The sequence below is a fragment of the Rhyacophila brunnea genome, unplaced genomic scaffold (assembly GCF_057557595.1).
Source record: "Rhyacophila brunnea isolate RB1 unplaced genomic scaffold, BYU_Rbru_1.0 scaffold_18, whole genome shotgun sequence".
Classification (NCBI taxonomy): domain Eukaryota; kingdom Metazoa; phylum Arthropoda; class Insecta; order Trichoptera; family Rhyacophilidae; genus Rhyacophila; species Rhyacophila brunnea.
Genome location: NW_028232837.1, coordinates 33,645,724 through 33,666,454, shown reverse-complemented (window position 1 = coordinate 33,666,454; position 20,731 = coordinate 33,645,724). Strand labels below are relative to the sequence as shown.

The following is a 20,731-nucleotide window of genomic DNA, read 5'->3' as shown; positions in this document are numbered from 1 at the left end:
TCTTTCACAGTTCAAATCGTGAATGTTTGTTCTGTTCATTAAGATATCATACGTGAAAAACGAACTCCTTTTGAGATGACATAACATCCGAGAATGATTTGATAAAGACATACTATTTAATATTATTAACTGGGTAGGTACTGAAAATACGTAGTTCTAGTTTGAAGTCATTATGTATACTAACTGAAAACACGGCTGTCTCGACGTCACTTTTTCACATAGGTAGGTACATACATACATACATAATAGGAACGTCATCCAACATAAGAAAAAATATTATAACTAATGTTTGGTATCACAGACCACAACTTTCAACTTGCAAGTGTAGACAATATCAAGGTGTTAAAACTTTTTAATATTATAAAAATGCAATATATTCTTGAAAAACAACAAAATACAAAGTTATTGTGAGACATGTTTTCAAATATCGGACGAAATTGGTGGTAAATTAAAAATATATGTCGTTCGTTCGCATCTCTGAATAAATTTGACCTATTCTGAGCGAAATAGAATGAAAAATAAGTAACTGCTAAGAACTTAAATGTTTATGATTGGATGCGAGCTGATAACAAGGTAAAACATTTAACAGAGCAAGGTTCCAATAAATTCGGCGAATGGCTGATAACCGTTCCTCGTAGGTAACCAAGTTTCTTTGCCAGCCGAACTATTTGGCGTATTTGGTCCGCGCACTATGTACGATATAAAAAATGTCTATAGGTATAGTAGATTTTGAATGGTCTCGGAAAAAGTTTATTTTTAAGTAAATACAAATACTTACCTACTATAATTAAGTTATTGAAGACATTATTATTATCATATTACCTCCTCCAGTGTATTTTTTTAATTATGCGGAACAAACAATGAAATATTATTATTTTTTTATATTGTTCGCGACAAAATTATTGTGTTACGGATAAAATAATAATAATACAGACTAATAATAATACGCGGCACGTCGATAAATTTCTTATTTTATTGCACGGCGTCATAATATTTCTTTTCAAAACCATATGTGGTCAGTTCTATGAAACCTTTTATTATTTTATTATATTATTTAATTCTGAATAAAATAATATTTAATTAACTTATACCAGATTTCATACAATATTATAATACACGTTTCAAAAAATGCGCTTGTGCGTTACTCAACATTTCAAAATTTTCAATTCTTATTGTTTTTTTAGTAGTTCGGCATTTTTATGGTTTGGTTAATCTTATAGGTATGCTGAAAATTCACTGTTTTTGTGAAATACGGGATTTTTACATACACAATAAAAAAAATCCGGCTTCTGTGTGGGAAATTATATACTTTAACCTTATTTTGTATATCACTTTTGATCTAGTGACTGTCGGGCTATGTAAATTATTTATGTTTATTTACATAATATTTTTAATATTTAACTTTGCGTGTATAATAAAATGAACACTTTATAAAATTACACTTGTTTGCGTAGGCGTGTGTAGTCGAGATCTTTCAATATGCCGACATGATCTCAATAATTCTTCTTCTTGATCGTGCACTCATGGCTGAGGATCGTGACCAAATTTGAATTTCGTCATCCTTTGAGCGACCAAGACTTTTCATCCTTCTCGATCTTCAGCTTCTCTCAGGGCAGAATGGATGGTGCAATAATTCTTACTTGATAACAAATTCACAAATACTAAAAACGTTGTGGAACCGCCATCAAGTGCCGAGTTATGCCAAGTCTCAAATCAAGATAAATAAAAAAAAGCATTATATAAACAGTTTTAAAATTGCATATCAATTCTTTGCAAACATTTGTATAAAAACAATAATTCATAGATAATATTTTAAACAAATGTGCACTTTTTTGTATTTCGCCACGAATAGAAAACGTATGCAAACGCACAAAGAAACATGCGAGCGTGGACGTGTCTATAGATGTTGTTTCACTAAAAGTAACGCCGTGTGGTCTCAACGAATGTTGTTTTGGTTAAATCTCATACATTTGTATGATACGGGCTGCCCAGACTACATTTAATTGATAACAATGTGTGCAGGTGAATACGTGCGTAGACTTCCAAATGTTTGTAACGTGCATTTGTTAAGCGATATAAGTTTACAAACAAAGTGGGTATTCTACAAAAAGATCATACAATACCTTCTGGTTATAATCCAAATAAGTCTGTTCAGGTTCTCAATTTCATTAAATATATTAAATAAATATTTATATTGAAAAGGTGAAGTGCCACTGGCTCAAGCCGCTGGTAAAAGACGCTCCTACGTTGGACAGGCAAAACATTTGGAGCGGATAATTAGTCTAGACTTCAACGCGAGTCGCATGAGCGTCTGTACGCTAACCGCAGCCTAATGCCTGGAAATGAAAGTGTCAGTGTGTTGAATCGTACATGTTTACCATTCAGGACAGCGGCGCACAACCTGCGACCCGACATGCTAATTATTGCTTCCTACCGACCAATCGAAATACATATAAGTACATTTTTTTTTACTTCGGATACATAGGTGTTTTAGTGAAACAGTAAATTGCTTACATCCGTTAATAATTATAACATTTAAAATATATTGTACTTCAACAGATATCATTTATGTAACGTGCTGTATTGAGTCATGTATAGTGTACTTACAGGTACACAATAGTGATGAGACTCCTTTACTTTCGGCTGTATGGATATTATCCGTGGCTCTATCCGACTGATTTTCTCTTAGGGATGCTTACATACTGTAGCTTAAAATTTAGAAGGGATCTTCACTTAGCTAAATATTTTTTCAGACTTATATGCGGCGTAAATGTTAACTCTGCCATTCTTGGTGGTGTTGGCTTGTGTGTCTCTGATAATTACCTTAGGAATCGAGGGCATCCGTTGTTTATTCTCCCACGGTGCAGAACTAACCTGCCATTAATAATGCCAATTGAGAGGGCAATAACCGTGTTTAATGAAATCGCTTCGGATATTGATATATTCCACTTACGTGAGGAGGAGATAACGAAGGACTCTAGACAACTGCCATTTCCGACTCGCTACTGTCTTTGCTCTAAACATTAGCATAGACAATAACGTGTCAGTTGTACAGTTGGGTAAACATAGTCATTACACGGCAAGATAGCATGAAGGTATATTAAACTATGTTTTACGTGTAAAGGTTTATCATGATCCTTTTAACTTGATATTTCGGAAAAGGCTGAGTGGCTTTGTAACTTCTATATAAATAACGAAGGACTCTAGACAACTGCCATTTCCGACTCGCTACTGTCTTTGCTCTAAACATTAGCATAGACAATAACGTGTCAGTTGTACAGTTGGGTAAACATAGTCATTACACGGCAAGATAGCATGAAGGTATATTAAACTATGTTTTACGTGTAAAGGTTTATCATGATCATTTTAACTTGATATTTTGAAAAAAGCTGAGTGCTGTGAATTTGTTGCTCCACAGTACCCTGTTTTTTAAATATATTAACTGCATCTGAAGTGAACCAGCATCTGTGTCGAGCGGTGTCGGCGGCTCTATCTCATAATCTCATAAGTTATAAGGCTGCTTGAGATGAGGAGAAATTGGAGTTTATGCCTGAAGAGCCGCAAACGTATATGCAAAGAGCCGCTTCTGCTGATCCCTGGTATAGAATATAGATAACAATAATATTATGTACCGATGTCTGGACTCTGGACTCAGTATGATTTGTGATTTATTAGAAATTGTATAAGTACATTAAATTGATAAAAAAAGGTTTGTTAACGCTGATTTAGAGTAATAAGAATACCATTTCTTCGATTTGAATATGGAATTAATTTTAAATATTAAAGTAATGTTACTTCGTAAGAAATACATAAATAATTAAATTATATTATTTATTTTTTTCACTCCTAATTTTATAAGAAAATCTTATGTTTGAAAAAAACGTACGCCATACATGCTACGCTACCTCTGTCATTTCTTAACTTCTTACACAAACATTATTTTATTATTTGATGTTCGTACATACCAGTCAAAGATTTCGATTAGTTTTTGTGGCTTTTAGCAATAATATAATATCAAATGTAACTATATTCGCATTTCTATGAGTTCTGTCTGATACTGCCGAAAAACAATAAAAAAAATATGTATATAGTACAATGAGTATGTATACTCGTACCCCGTGACGTTCCGTGGGGGTAGGCAGATAGAGCGTCGCTTGGGGGCGGCAGTTATCCAACGGGCTGCAAATCGAGGAGAATCATTGGGTATATATAGATAGCTACGTAAACTTAGTAGTAACGGAAATATATTTCCATTAAAAAATTAAGCTTACTGGTTGGAAACAAAATAGTTATATATTAATTAGGTACCTACTATACAATTTTTAACAGGACTTTTTTTTTTTTTGGTTCGTGATGTCTAGTTTATTTCCGTTGTCCTTGGACGTCACGTTCTTGGTGAACAGCAATAACACGTACATACCTAATCTAAAATGTATCCAAATATATTTGCCAGTCACTCGCGAGTTAGGAAGTTGTGAGGTGTATTTTTAAATTTACCTTAGTATCTGAAACCGTAGACTCGCAATATTGTCCATTGATGCAGTGATAGCATTTAAATTTGATTTAACTGTATACTTATATCTTGTTAGTAATGTATCCATACAACACATTTCTTATATATTTGAGTCATGAAAGGATGATAAAAAGTACTGTATAAAAAAATGTGGCGGCATTTTGGCACTGCCTAGGGGCGGCATTTTGTCTAGGTACGTCACTGCTCGTACCTACCTATTAATTTAAATATAATTTCGGCATATTCATCATTCCACATAATTAATATATTTCTCGCAATAAATAAAATGTATGTAGGTACATACTTTTAAAACGAACGTAGGTATTTCCTTATTTATATCACGATTATTATTGACCGACATTGATCCACTGGTGGATAAAGGTTATCCCATGTATTTTATAATTTCTCCTCGTTGTAAGTTTTTCGCTCCCATGCAATATTAATAATATGTCCGTTGAACTTAATAGGTTTCTAAATCCATCGGATTTTAGGGGGACTGATGCCATTTAGTGTCCGTTGACTGCGTTTATCCACCGGTTATCCTAAGTATTTCATCAGTTTGGCGATATTTATCAAACGGTGTACAACTTGAGAGTTCCTGGGTTCGATTCCCGGTCATGACAAAAACATTTATGTGTTTTTCTCAAAGCCTGGGTGTTTGTGATTGTTCAAAATTACTAACAACCACCTTGTACGAAAAAGCAAGGACATGGTTATTAATAATTCTAAAAAAAAAAAAAAACTAGTTTATTTTACAGATTTTTTGCGTTATGTCACGTCACTGTGCCAAGTTAGGCCTTGTCTACATTGCGAGTTTTAACTCGCGCGCATTCCAAGTACACGTATGTGGCTTCATTGAGCCGTCCACAACAATTCTTTTTTTTCTATTAGAATTATCTTGGTTTTATTTACTGAAAACCACAATATTTTGAAAGATTAATCGATTTTGGAAATACATATTATACTTACTATACTTATATAAATATGCTATATACAGTGATAGTACCTATCAATTATTTTCAAACTATTTTTATTCAGTACACGTGTAGTTTAATGGACTATTGGCTTTAAAACTTTTTCGTTTTTCGGTGCCCTTTCTATAAAAAAAAATTCTTTCACGGCGTTGTAAAATTTATCTTCCGAGTAGTCAATTCAAAATGCTTCATTATTAATTGTTTTGAAACCTCTGGCTTTCCTGAGCTGATTATTTAAAAAAATCCTTTGTAAATTCTGTAGTAAGTATTCTGTACCGAATATATTATATTGTAGGTACTGTAGTTTTTAAAGTTAGTGTTAGGTACATACATTGTGTACCTATGAACAGCGGTGTCTCATGTGAAAGTTTTTAAGTGATATCTGTAATTATTATTGTAGGGAATATTTCTGGTGGCGCACACTTTGAATACCACTGCCTTAATAGATAATATCGACTCAAAGTAATATGATTATTGCTGATTTTTATCGATTCATTGATTCCAGGTACGAGGAATGTGATGATGATATTTAAGAAGAATGTCTGTATAACAATTATTTGCGAAATATTTGTACCTGCTACACTGCTCAGTGCTGCCAACCGTACATAATTAAAGTTCAATACTATATTTTTGATTTTGTAAAATTTTTTAAATAATAAATTGTATGCCCTTAATATGCCAAAACTACTGTAGAATACCTACCTACTTCTAGTTTTTTCAGAAATACTATAATTTTTTCATCTTTATACTATATTAATAGATATAAAAATGCTAACACTGACACTGTTACACCTCCTTTAGCCTCATGCAATATTAGATTCTACTCTCACTTTCTAAGGCTTACTCTCAGTCACGAGGATTAACACTATATTCCAGTGACGTGCGAACATTGCCATTATGTTAGAAGGCATAGGCATATACAAACTAGAATGGTTATTACTTATCACCCTAGTTTCTGTCAGTACGCACTTTAAATGGAAGCTGCGGTGAATAGGTATTTAAATTTGTTTCTGATTTTAGACTTCTCTTTTCACTGCCTTAAAAAGGAATTGGGCTAATTTACAACAAATAAGAATTCTCAAAAACAAATTTGAAATTAATTTAAAACGATTAAGTATCTGAACATAGTGACCGTCATTGGGAGTGAATGTGGTAACTTGATTTGAGTTACCCTCCCCACCCGCCATGTATATCCAGCCGCGGTTTGTGCACGGCCGCCTTCCGTGACACTATAAATGTGTCAGAATGAAAAGATTTTAGTGCCACACTTCCTTGTCCCGTAACGATGCTGCACGTGATTGATGTAGCAACCATGCACCTCTGCACTCTGAGAAAGAGTTTAAGAAAATAAAAAGAATCTTGACTTGCTCTGCTGTCATTTATCTTTAATGACATGAAGTGTCTTCTGTCCCGTGTATTGAAACTCTGCCCAAACAGAGGAGTCAGCAGTTGAAAGTGAGTTAAACTCTCCAATTATCCCATTGTATAGTTATTAAGTTGTACATATGACGTGTACCTAATCATAACCCCCGTTTCACACGCAGCGAATATTATCGCGCGATACAAAGTCGCGCCACCATCTTGATCGTATAATAATATCCGCTACATATGAGACAGTGAAATCCGCTTCTGTTGGTGAACAATCATTAATTGTGCTACTTTGTATGCGGATAATTATTGTAAAATTGGGTAATGTTAATAATCTTGGATCTACCAAGTATCATGGTTTTTAATTTTTACTTCTGTCTCATACTAATAACATATTGGTACCTTTAAATCAATTTATATTAAACAATGTAGTGTAATAATAATTTCGTAGGTTTTAAAAAATATTGTATATCGTCTGTAATTTTCTACAAACACGTATCTCAAAAAACACAACTTTTCAGGAGAGGCAAATAACAACTTTATTCTCTCAGTTATTAATTTAGAAATAAATTTTCTTCTATGAAATATCCATTTAGTATAGTCACACATATTTTCATGAAAACCATGTTATGTTTCTCCAATTTATCGCACTATACTTTCGACCGATCAGTCATATTGTCGGAGATACGAGAACACGTTGCAACTTTACTGCGAATATTACTGCAGCAAACACGTATCTTGACTCACGAGAAAGAGCTTCAGTACAATCATCTGTCGGAGTTCAGTATTCTGTATACTTACAAACACGTAACTCAAGATACGAATTTATAATATTTATAAAAGTCTTTTATTGTGATACGGGTTTTTGTCATTAATTTACAGTCTTAAATATATTATGTTGTAAAGTATGTTTTGAGATACGTGTTAGTGGAATATGTACGTATTCAAATTCTGAATTCATTACATCAAACAACTCAAAACTGGCAAAAATTTAGATACGTGTTTGTACAAAATTAGCGACGATATGTACTGTAAAATAGATGCGCCACTGGATTACATCCATATATCTGATAGACCAGACCGCACCCAGCGTTACCTAATTTCAGTGATCGACACGCGATTGATGATATCAGCTGAACACGAATTTTATTTCGAGCTATGCCCATAACATAAGATCCGTATGTATTTTAAATACATAGGTATTATAACAATTCCTGTTTGGAATTTCAATTTATAATACTTAACAATACGTAAGTAGTATCTGAATGTAATCCCATCGCTGACTGGTATTGTCATCTCATCGTCGAGTATAAATTCCCTGTTTAGTATTTACAGTACCTACTACTTATGAGACCACGCCCACGATAGCCGAGTAGTTACGCGTCAGTCTTATAATGTCGCGGGTTTACTAGTTCGAATCCCAGTTTTGGTAAAAATTCACATGTTGTTTTTCTTAGAGTAAAAGTATTCATGGTAAAAAAAATGGTAGATGTAGTATTTTTCGTTGTATATTTTAAAGATGGCGAGAAGACTAATGAGCAACTTAGGTTCTCAGAGGTTTCTTCATAATACTATATATATAATACATAATACTTTCTGGGGCTTAAAATGCACCGGAGCGCCGTTCCGGTTTATAAAATCCCCAAAATTATCGCTTGCGTCTCGTGGAAATATTAATTTGACCGTCTGAGCTAGATTTTTTGTCATATACCTAATAAAAAAATCTTATTTTTACATACTATTTAAGTATGGCCCTAATATTAAAGCTCGCTTTGATATAAATAAAAAGGATTAGCACGTTATGCACGTTTATAGTTTTCATAAAAGTCGATGTTATTTAAAATAAATATAAAAAACTATGAATTAGTCAAAAAGCATTAAGTATAGAAAACTAAATAAACTAAATTTTAATTAAACATATGACCATCTGACAAATCTATCATAAAGTCTTAAATATTAAATTCACCTCTACCTATTAACACATTTTGCGCGGGCCTCAGTACAAATTCACAGGTACACGCAGCGGGCGAAAACCAGCGGCAATTGAAATAAAATCGAATTTTACAAAAATCGCTCTATCTTCCAAACTATCAGTTATTTTTAAATAAAATTTGGAATTCACACTCACCATATATTGCTCCTCAGTGCTGTGTTTCTTTTTAGAACAAATTGTTTAAAATAACATAAGTACATGGTGCTAATCACATATTTACAGGAAGGTTTCGCAAAAAATATTCCATTCACTATAAATAAATTCCCGCACAAAAATTATTATTCTAATATTTGGATAAAGTATGATATTTATGAAAACACTCACCCCTGTGTAGGGGGACGTCACAAAATGTACACATATAACTAGTCAAACTTTTCTTTTTGTGCACCGAACACACTCGACACTGTCTTTGTGGGTATTTTTTTTTACCATCTGTAACAATTTTTATCATTCGATGCTTCTTCATATCGAGTGATAACCTACCAGGATGATCACTTTTACCCACTCTTCTTGGTAATCGTGATGTAGATGGCCCTGCTTCTTCCAAAATTGCGTCGGTTTCAACGATATGGTCGGCTATCCAAAATTTGCTTATACTACGCAAAAACTGTTTGTAAGTTAGCCTTTTGGTCGGATTTAATACTTTATAAACTTTAAAAGAATTGAAAAAAGCACAATTTAACAAATACATGACAACTCTCTTTGTCCATTTTTTTGTTCTTCGTATGATCGAGTAGTAAGAGAGATACTGATCCGCACGGTCAACCCCTTTCATATATTTATTATATTCGATAACACATAGCGGTTTCCAAATGTGTAGTCTCGTATTCCAATCGGTGTTGTGACTCTCTAAAATGGTAGATGGATGTATTGTTGAAATCATTCGAACATCTCTCTTTGATTTCCAGAGTTGTAACAATACATCCTTTCGCCGACGGAAAATACTCTGTCCTGCACTAAGATTGACGTGTTTAAAACATTCTGGGAAGCCTCGGTTTATTCGCATTGTTCCGCACGTCCTAATTTTATTTTTTAAAAGTGCTTCACTGGTTTTTACACTATTATAATAATTGTCCATATAGACATGATGCCACAAATTTAAATACGGACCAAGAAGCAATTGGATGGTGTCTAATAGTGGTCTTCCTTGCCCACTGTAAATGAGCATATTACAGATGTATCCCGTAGTGGCTTCACTGACCATGCGCACTAGGATACCGTATTTTATTATCTTAGATGCATTATATACTTTAAATACAAGTCTTCCCCGCCACGGTATAATACCTTCATCTAAAGAAAGTTCCCTTTGAGGCTTATAAACCGAAGAAAACTTCGGTATTAGGTATGTCATAATTGGCCTAATCTTTTCAAGGCGATCGCTGGAATCCGTAATGATATCGTTATTTGAAAAGTGCCACGATTGCCAAATTTGTCTAAAACGATCACGACTCATTGTTTTAGAATATATTGGTGTTTCTATACTCGGATCAGTAAACCAATAATCATCTCTTGTGTCTTTTCGAACTTGTCCCATAAGCAAAATGAGTCCGAGGAATTTTTTCATCTCACCAAGATTTACAGGCTTCCATTTGATAGATTTCTTCATTTTCTTGATTCGGGATTCATTTTGTGTGCGGTATCGATTGCTTTCTTCTACCATCATGCTAAGTAAATCATCTCCAATAAATAAACTAACTATATCCATCACATTTTCAGAATTGTTTGGTGCTACGCAAATACCAACGTTGCCTAAAAATGGTTCAATATGCGGTGGGTTGTCTATTTCAGACCATTCCATGACTTCCTCTTCCTCCACTTCACTGTCTTCAGAATCACTGATTTGTAACGGTATCACTGGTACCCTTCTCGTGCGAGGGAACTCTTCACTATCGCTGTCGCTATCACTGTCGCTGCCTAATTCTGGTAAATCTTCACCAGAATAGGCAGACAAATTATCGGCAAATATTTCGTCATCGCTTTCATAATTGTCTGAAGCCATTTTTTAAAGATTAAATAAAATATCGATTACTTAAATATATTTCACTTGTAAAAACACACCCGTTCTATAGCGCCGTATTTCAAGACTGAAAATTAAATACTGATATTCAATATAGATCGTAGTAGATTACAGACTAAATAACATTGGTTTCCACTTATGTTATAATTTATTGCTCCGCTCGCATACCAGCGTTATCGCACCGCACAATATCACTTACAACAAGTGCGAAGAATGCATTCCGTCTATCACAAATTGTCGTCTTTTCACTCGCTCACAAAGGATAATATTATAGTATGAAAAGGAGGCCTATGTATTTATCACACATCATAAAAATATAAATATAATCGCATTCACAGTACAGCGAACAAACCATGTTTAAAGAATACATCGATATTTCACAAAATGTTGTCTTCCTGCTCACCCATCAAAAAATAAACAAGTGTAAAAAGAAGACGCATATAGTTTTAGCATTCTTATCGTCTACAGAAATATAGTTCGCTGATTTAGTGACTCTAAACAAATTTCCTGATTACGCACAAGCTCTCATTTGGGCTGCGCAAGAGTGTGTGTAAGTAAATGAATCGACGGTAAATTATTTTTTTTTGTAGATGTGTGTGTAGTTTGAAACATTTTCAAACCGTTGACATAAAATATTCGTATGCAATAATCGGGTAGAAATACCTTTCCCGCACTTCAAGTGGAGCCGGCGTAAAAGGTATTTCTACCCGTCCCGCCGACGAGCACCGGTACGGCGCGCGGGTAGAAATACCCTTCCCGCTCAAGATGTGTTAAGTGTAGTATTTTTTGATTTTTTTTCGATTGTCTGTTTGTTTCGTTATAAATCAAAAAAATAATAGATCAACATTAATGAAATTTGCACAGGTTATAGACCACATTCTTGGTAGGTACCTACCGACTAAGTAGATATTTTAATAACTTCTCGAAAATAATGCACTTACTACATAATATTATTCACCATGGGTCGATGAAGTGGTCAGATATTTACGCTATTGTTATTTTGTATTCCAAATCGCCCTCACACGTATTCAAATGATCATGTGGCCACTTATGTCGGAGAGTATATAAAAATTCAAACACTTAATACTTCATACACATACATCGTTATTATGTATCTGTCAGACATAAATTTGTGTATGTTTACATTATTGTGCACACACTAATTCGGCAGTATGTGTTATTTATTCTAGTCAACTCATTGAATACAATATCAGTAGTTCTCAATCTTTCCTCATACCTACATACTGAGATAGCTTACTGTAACTTCTATAGTAATAATATGTTGTTTGAATTACGTTTTTTTTTTTAAATGGATGAAAAAAATAAATAGTAAACCTTAATTGAACAAAAACTACTCGAACATTATTATTTCTTAAAAGTGTTAAGGTTATACCTCAGTTGAGGCATGGTCTAAAAAGATCGTGGCTAGGCGATGCGCGGATTGCGGGTCGCGGGTGCGAATGACGCATGCCGAACGAAATATAAATCCAACATGCGTCCATTCAATGTTCTGTTTATTGTTCTGCTAGTAACATTAATAATGTATTCATTGACATGTTTTCTTTTTCAAGTAAATGGGTAACGTTTTTAGTCATCTTTACACGATTTAAGAATTAATGCCCCCGTCGCCATCACGAAACAAATTGACGTATTCACACCTCGACGTTTACTCTCCGAATGCCAGCGAGTCCAAAATTTCGTCGCGCCTATAGTTGAAAATTATTTGCCGTTTCACTGATGTATTGTCTTAAGGGTACCTAATGATTAAAAAAAACAATCGTGTATAATTAATTATAGATTCCATATTACCTAGTCATTGACCCAGGCTTTGGAAAGTCTTTAGTGGATTTTTTTTATATTTACATAATATTTAAATATGTTAATTTAGTGGACTTATACTTAATACGATGTAAACTGTAGGAACACTGATCTGTGTCAGTTGTATGAGTCGCTAAAACAGATTCATTTGGACATTTACAAAACTTTTATGAAGTATAACTATAAATTCCAGGAAGAACACTCAGGCAAGTGTAATTTAATAAAAGCATCTCGTTTGAAATGTAGCTACAATTTATTATATTAGTAAGTAAATAGTGTTTCTTTTTACCAGGTAATTATTACTCTTTTGTTTTGTGTAAATACATTATATTTTGTAGATTAATACGAGGAACTAAGCTAGCATTTTAGTTATCTTTTTAAAAAAATCGTTTGCAATATATTATTATAATAATTGCACTTAGGCATACTGAGTTGACTAATAATTCTATCGACAGAGGCCTCAGGATCACGTTTGTATAAAATTGGTTTTGTAAATACGTTGTAGTTTGAGAATTGGTGTGCAAACAAATAACGGAACACCGATGTATGCGTACATTGTTGCCATAGCAGCACACTCATACAACGTTGCCATCAGACAGCGGCTCTCTTGACACTTCTCTCCCACATTCCCCGCTCGCCCGGCGCTCCGACAGTTGGCCTTGGGGCGTCAAGCGGATAGGATAGGTTATACAAGTTCTGTTATATTGATACATGGTCGGATAGAAGTGTCGCCATATTGTTTTGTGTCACATATGTGAGATATCGAGTACAATGCCGAAACGAGAGTGGACGAGTAGTGAAACTAGAGAACTCATTGGAAAATGGGAATCATTTCCAGAGCTATGGAATGTAAAATGCGCCGGATTTAAAAATCGATCGAAAAGGTCAGCCTCTCTTGAAATTATGGCGAAAAAATATGACACTGACTCTCCTGAAATAATAAGAAAGTTGCATAATTTGAGGAATCAGCTGAGCAGTGAAGTACGCAAGACCAGGACGACGAAATTCGACTTGGATGGTAACGAGATTCAGTATAAAAGTACCTGGCAATATTATGAAAATTTAAAGTTTATGTTGCCTGTTCTTAAAATTGGTGAATCATCTTGGAGTTTTGTAAGTAACTGTTGATATTTTTTTTTTTTTTATATAACGAATAATTCACAAGGATTAAGAATGTAACATTCTTTTTATTGAACATATATTATTTTGAAAACACTTGAAAAAATATATAACCAATAGAAAATTATTAGCAAGTTCAAGTAAGTTACAACAAAAAATTCTTCGAGTGGTCCATGATGTCAGTTAGTAATTAAAAGTAATTAATACCTAATTTGATTTAACCCTTTGGCTGCTACGATGTTGTGCAAAATCCGGTCGAAGTTGCTACCAATAATTGTCGATAAATTAAAGTATTGTATTATTTTTAGACACTTTACCACTCTAATTGATTCTGCGAAATCGGAATATTATGAAAACACGTTTTGTAATTAGTTTATCGTTTTGAATAGATAATGAGGCTATTAGATATCCCCCACTTCTTCTGCCTTTAAAATTAATTGAAATTCTCTTTCTCGCTCTATCATACTGACGACCACGTGTACGAGCGAAACGAACTATTGAGTTTTTATTTTTAACAGCTATTGAAAACAATCACACTCGAGGGATAATACAAAATAGTGGAATTAGGAAATTACCCGGCCGAAAAGAAAAAGTTTGCATTGTTTGCAGTAGGAAAAATGGTGGCCCCGTTAAAAGATCGCGTACAATATGCTTGAGTTGTGAAAAAGGTCTTCATGGTATTTGCTTATCGGAACATTTAAAATATTGCAAATGATTTTTATTTCATTATTTTTTTTATAAATGAAATTGTTTTTATATAGTATAAATCCACTTTAATTTAATAGAAAATCTACGGTCCCTTCAGGGAGTCACGATCCGTGTATTTTACTTTAGTAAATTAGAAATAAGTAAGTTAGTATTAATTAAGTTAGTATAATCTTTAGTATTTTTAGGGAAACACTGTTCTAAAATACTTTTCCCACTGTTTCAAATGTATAATATTAAATACAAAATTGTCATTTCACCCAGAATTTGACTGTAAACAAATAAAAAACGAAATTTGTTTATATTGTAAACTGAAATTTGTATTTGAAATTAATGCTTTTATTATAAAAATGCTGATGCGATGAAAAAAAATACAATAGTTATAAGTTCTAACCCTACCCAGTCACAAAACATATATAAATCAAGTTATATTACACAACAATAAAACTAAATATATCAAAAATGTTTCATACCGCTGAAGCAGTAGTATGTTCCAAAATTAACTTAACATTTCAGGCATCAAATGCAAAACGACGATCGTTGCGGCCAATATCAAAAACAACGATATATCGTTGCGTAGCATTCTAAGGGTTAAAATACAAAAGCCTATCGCCAATAATAACTCAAAATGGATAGCGCTTCAGAGTTTTGTAAGGGCCATTAGTTAAAATTTGTCGCAATAAGATAGGATACCTATAGCATTGTGATCAATGTGCGTGGGCGCAAAACCCGAGAGACGCAGGTTCGATTTCTGCTGGGTGTCGTATATTTTTTCAAAAACAGATTTTTTCTTTTGGTTATAAACTGTAGGTATCCAAAACTCTTGGTCGCTATCATGATAAAATGGTAAAATGGCATTTTAAATAATACAAACCTTTAATAAAAGTTACCATATTTAAAAAAAATAGTATTATAAACGTTTTCTCATAATATTCAAGAATAATGGTTCTGTAGATACACATACAGATGGCAACACTCGCCCCAGTGTTGCCAACCGTACTATAATTATAGTAGGTACAATACTATAATTTTGATTTCGCGAAAAATGTAAAATACTATAATTTTACACCAAATATGCCAAAATACTATAATTTTAAAGGATTCAATGCAAAAAATGCTCCTGTACTATATATTTTTATAGAAATACTATAATTTTTACGCCTTTGTACTATAATCAGCATAGAAAAAGATGGCAACACTGACTCGCCCTAACCACGCTTTCCACGCTGACTCACAAGACATTATAATAAATGTACCTATCTTCTTGAATTTTTCCTTAACTATTCGTATTCTCTTAAATATTTTTTGTACATTTTTGTATATTTCTAAATAACTATAATATCATAGATAATATAATATATTATCAGGTTTCCATTAAGGCCAAACAGATTTGTCATATTCATTATATTAACGATTAACATTTTAAAACAGCTTTAACTATCAAATAAAAATATTTCAAACTAAACTTTAATTGAAAATATCACGGAATAAGTTTGGCTTATTCTATCTGTCAGCGATAGTGCCCATAGAACGCGTCGATCAGGCGAAGTCGGTGAATGAAGCGTTTATTCATAACCATAATCACTCGTCTCTTGCCGCGCATTACCCTTCACCTATGTAATAAGCGGCCCAAGCAGCACAGAATAAGTATTATTACAGCGCCTCTCATAACAAAGCAATAAAAATATTATATTATTTCAGGGCTTGTAATTAATATTTACGACGACATTATTCAACCACGACACGGAATAAAATTAAACAATGACTTCTCTGTTATTAAATAATGACTTCTCGCCCGTCGAACGACGACGCTCCGAGCAGCGTGATTTTGGTAGCCGTGTTCAATGAATGGACTCCATTGTATTTTCTTTCATTCGTATCGCCGAGAAGCCAAAAACGATGATTCATGCGGCGGGCGGAGCACAAGGCATCGTCAAGTCCAGTGTGCGCTGGCGTATTTGATTACGTTGTATTTTCGATGATTTACGCGCCACTTGTAGAAATTTTGCGCGAGCGCCGCACTCGCTGCGTCAATGGGCTTTATGCCTCAGGGCGACTAGTATAATAGATAGCTCGGCAAGTCAGGACGTGGACGACTTGTCACAGTGTTCTCAAAACTCAAGTACCAAACTAATAGTCACACTTGTTTATTTTCGTTGAATTAAGGGGGGACATGCTCGTCGAAGGTCAAAATTAAGTTTTTATTGTATTTTCAAACCATGATCCTGGACACTCCTTAAACGTTGTAGATAATCTATTTATACAATTTTGAAGCCTTATTATCCTTTATAGTTATTTTAAACATTTGATGACTGCATGAAGTATTTTTGTTACATAAAATAGTATTCTTTTAAACCTCTCGCTCTAATGTTTTAGAATATAGTCATATTTCGGTACATAACTGTGCAATGTTGTTAAGATTTTTTACATTTATTAATTTTTAAACGCATTTATAAAACCATTAGCATAATTTATTACGAGATAATTTTTGTAAAATATTCACGATAAAAAAATATATTGATAATCTCTGTGATCCCAAATTTGACAAGAATTAGGCATTTTATTATTCAAAAAATCGGCAAGATTAACACATTTGAAGATGATTTTAAAGATATTTATTAAAAGCTATGTCTTTGACCATTCAAGTGTGATAAACATCTTATGAATAATGATTGCTTTATAATAATTATTGACCTAAGAATAAGGTAGTGTTTTTTTGAAATACGCCATTTCTTTTGTCATTCCCCAGTGGTTAAGCTACAACATACGGCCGTAGCCATAAATTGACAAACTATAATTGAAGTAGGGAGTCAAATGATATTGACGCGCGTGTTTGAACATGTACCGTTTAAAGAAAAAATTAAAAAAATTCAGTTAGGTACATGTTCAAACACGCGCGTTAACATAATTTTGCTCCCTACTTTAATTAGAGTTTGTCAATTTATGGCTACGGCCGTATGTTGTAGCTTAACTACTAGGGAATGACAAAAGAAATGGCGTATTTCAAAAAAACACTACCTTATTCTTAGGTCAATAATTATTATAAAGCAATCATTATTCATAAGATGTTTATCACACTTGAATGGTCAAAGACATAGCTTATAATAAGTATCTTTAGAATCATCTTCAAATGTGTTAATATTGCCGATTTTTTGAATAATAAAATGTCTAATTCTTGTCAAATTTGGGATCACAGAGATTATCAATATATTTTTTTATCGTGAATATTTTACAAAAATTATCTCGTAATAAATTATGCTAATGGTTTTATAAATGCGTTTAAAAATTAATAAATGTAAAAAATCTTAACACCACTGCACAGTTATGTACTGAAATATGACTATATTCTAAAACATTAGAGCGAGAGGTTTAAAAGAATACTATTTTATGTAACAAAAATACTTCATGCAGTCATCAAATGTTTAAAATAACTATAAAGGATAATAAGGCTTCAAAATTATATAAATAGATTATCTACAACGTTTAAGGAGTGTCCAGGATCATGGTTTGAATATACAATAAAAACTCAATTTTGACCTTCGACGAGCACGTCCCCCCTTAAGAATATTTAATATTATTACAGATGGTGTTGGTTAATTCATTAAGCCGTAAACCAAACCATAATAGATAAAAAATATTCTTCTATCTATAAAATGTCCAAACTTTTGTATGATTTAATTGCATAATCTTAGATATTTTTTTATTTATATATGACTGGTTTTTGACAGTTATTAATTATGGCTTCGTTTACGCAGGGTTTAATTGAATGTTAAAAACTAACCAATACTGTCTGATCATTGTAGATCTTAATAGCCTCCCTTCACCATTCGCTACTGGTGTATACCGCAGCAACTCTCGCAATGATTTTGGTAAAATTCATAGATGCCAATGAGTTAAAAATTGGAGAACATTAAGTTTTTTGAACTTTTGGAAAATATTTTAAATCCAAAGGAATATTATGAGACCTTATGGGGTTTGATTTTTAAAAACTCCCTTAATTCGTTTTAAGTTCTTTCAAAAGCGGGAATATTACTCTTCTTGTGACATTGCAACTTAACTTTATGTGGTTTCATTTTACTGTGCATGACCAAAATTGAAATAGTTTTATAGAGTAACAGGTCTTAAGTACACAATCAATTGATCGCAAGATATCGAGTGTAGGAACGAAAAAGAACGTAAACCTCAGTTTTTTCAAAATCGGTTTTATTTGGATTATCACGTTTTACACGAGTGAATACATGTTCTCTCCAAATGATGAATCTACTTATCTAAATTTAGCTTGCAATTTAAAAAAAAGAAGAAGAAAGTGATGTGGGAAAATGACTTAACTATCATATTTGTTGGTTTTTCTTTAATTAACTCAATAATTACTATCATATCAGGGATATACAAACTAAATTATTAATTGTTATGCACTTCAAGGCTATGTCTATTTTGTGTTTTAACTTTAACCGGAAACCATAAACAAAACGGTTTCTGTGCCTCCTATAACACTTGATTTGTGTGGATTACGCCCTTTTCTTTTCTACAGTCGATATGAAATTAATATTAAAAATCACATTGTATTACAGCTTCTACCGGAAGAAGAACACAGCATTGACCTTCCGAGTCCACATAGTGCACAAGACGATGTGCCAATTATTAAAATACAGAACCCAAGGAGCTTATCATTAGAAGAAGATTCTTTAAATGTTGCACCACGATATCCTCGGAGCAAAAAACATAAAATTGACACAGAATCTGAAGAAGTAACTCACCAGACGAAAGAGGACACGTTGAAAATGGACTTGGATGCTGAGATATTTGGAAAATTTGTCACGTCGACCATACGCAATATTCGATCTGATGGCAATAGGAGAAAACTTAAACGTGCCATCCAAATAGCTATATTAGAAATACAGGAAATCGACGATTTAGAACAGGGGTAGTCAACGTTTTTATACCTACCGCCCACTTTTGTATCTCTGTCAGTAGTAAAATGTTTTAACCACCCACCGGTTCCACAGTAATAGTGATTTATAAAGTAGGGAAATAACTTTACTTTACAAAATTTATAAATGTCTAACGGGAGATGCGCGATCTGTTCTAGGACGAGACTCTTTTGTTTGCGGTTGCACTGTAGCGCTATTTGGTTTCACTTACGTACCTAACGTTAAGTTAACTTAATTTATGCGAGGGCGATAAAATAGTATATTTTCTAAAATTTAAATTGTCACGGGGAATTTCATGATAAATGACAATATATTTTAAAACCCCTACCGCCCACCATGACAACTGGAACGCCCACTAGTATGCGGTAGGGACAAGTTGACTACCCCTGATTTAGAAGATGTTTAATAAATTAAGATGGTTAATAAAAGAATAAATCGCACCCTCGCAACTAAACCGCCACAAGTCCAAATTTACGTGTTTTGAGTTAATTACTATTCATATTTCTATGTCATCAAATTCAAGTCAAAACTTCATTCAATATCTAAACATATTTAAAAAACACAGTACAAAAATGCGAAAGGTAAAAACTTTAAAGCTGATTTTCTCTGTTTGACGTTTTTTGGATTGTGGTAGTTTAGTTGCGATGGTGCGTATCAGTAAAGTAACTAAATAAACACACAGGTTTCTACGTAGTACTTACCTATTTTTTCCAAGTTTATTTTTTTGAATAAGCGAATACCGATATCGCCTGTTTAAACATTTTTGTTTGCATTTTAACCGATAAACCAATAGCCACCATTGACGCAATTTGTTAAATCACAGTTAAAGCATTCTGCTTTAATTATCAAAAATTAGTAATAAACGATTTTATCTTGTTAAAATACATTATTGGATTAAATTAATTGCCAGTTGTAATTATATTGTCTACATATTCAATATAAGTATAGGTTGAATACCGAATAGGGTTTTAAGGGGAGAATATCTAGCTCCCTTTTACAGCAAATTTTCCACAAAAACATCATAAATGATTGATTTTATGATGTGAACATTACAATTTATGACACTACAATATTGTGGGAATACACAATAACTCTTAATCTAGTCTAATCAGTATTTAATCTAATGGTATCCCTTACTTATTTATATAAAAAAACATTCCTTGTTATAAAATTTAACAATATTACATAATACTGTGAGAATTCGGTCAGTCATATATTTACTTACCTATTGATTCATGTCTTATATCTAATAATATTTTATAACAAATTTGGTAAGCATTTCATGTAAGAAAT

General features: G+C 33.1%; 2 protein-coding genes across 2 annotated transcripts in view; both read left to right on the top strand.

Moving 5' to 3' along the window:
- Positions 1-20,731, top strand: part of LOC147073456 (angiotensin-converting enzyme-like) — a 564,409-nt gene that overhangs the window by 186,489 nt on the left and 357,189 nt on the right. The gene's annotated exons all lie outside the window — the stretch shown is intronic.
- On the top strand, positions 13,328-20,108 carry LOC147073457 (uncharacterized). The gene is made up of 2 exons (XM_085945329.1): positions 13,328-13,796; positions 19,079-20,108. Exons 1-2 carry the CDS (start codon positions 13,455-13,457, stop codon positions 19,433-19,435), a joined length of 699 nt encoding a protein of 232 aa, XP_085801455.1. The 5' UTR covers positions 13,328-13,454; the 3' UTR covers positions 19,436-20,108.

Excerpts from the sequence above, each read along its gene's own strand:
- LOC147073457 (XM_085945329.1), top strand. The coding sequence starts at position 13,455 with ATGCCGAAACGAGAGTGGACGAGTAGTGAAACTAGAGAACTCATTGGA. Across the intron at positions 13,797-19,078 it reads GTGAATCATCTTGGAGTTTT|CTTCTACCGGAAGAAGAACA; the intron begins GTAAGTAACTGT and ends ATTGTATTACAG.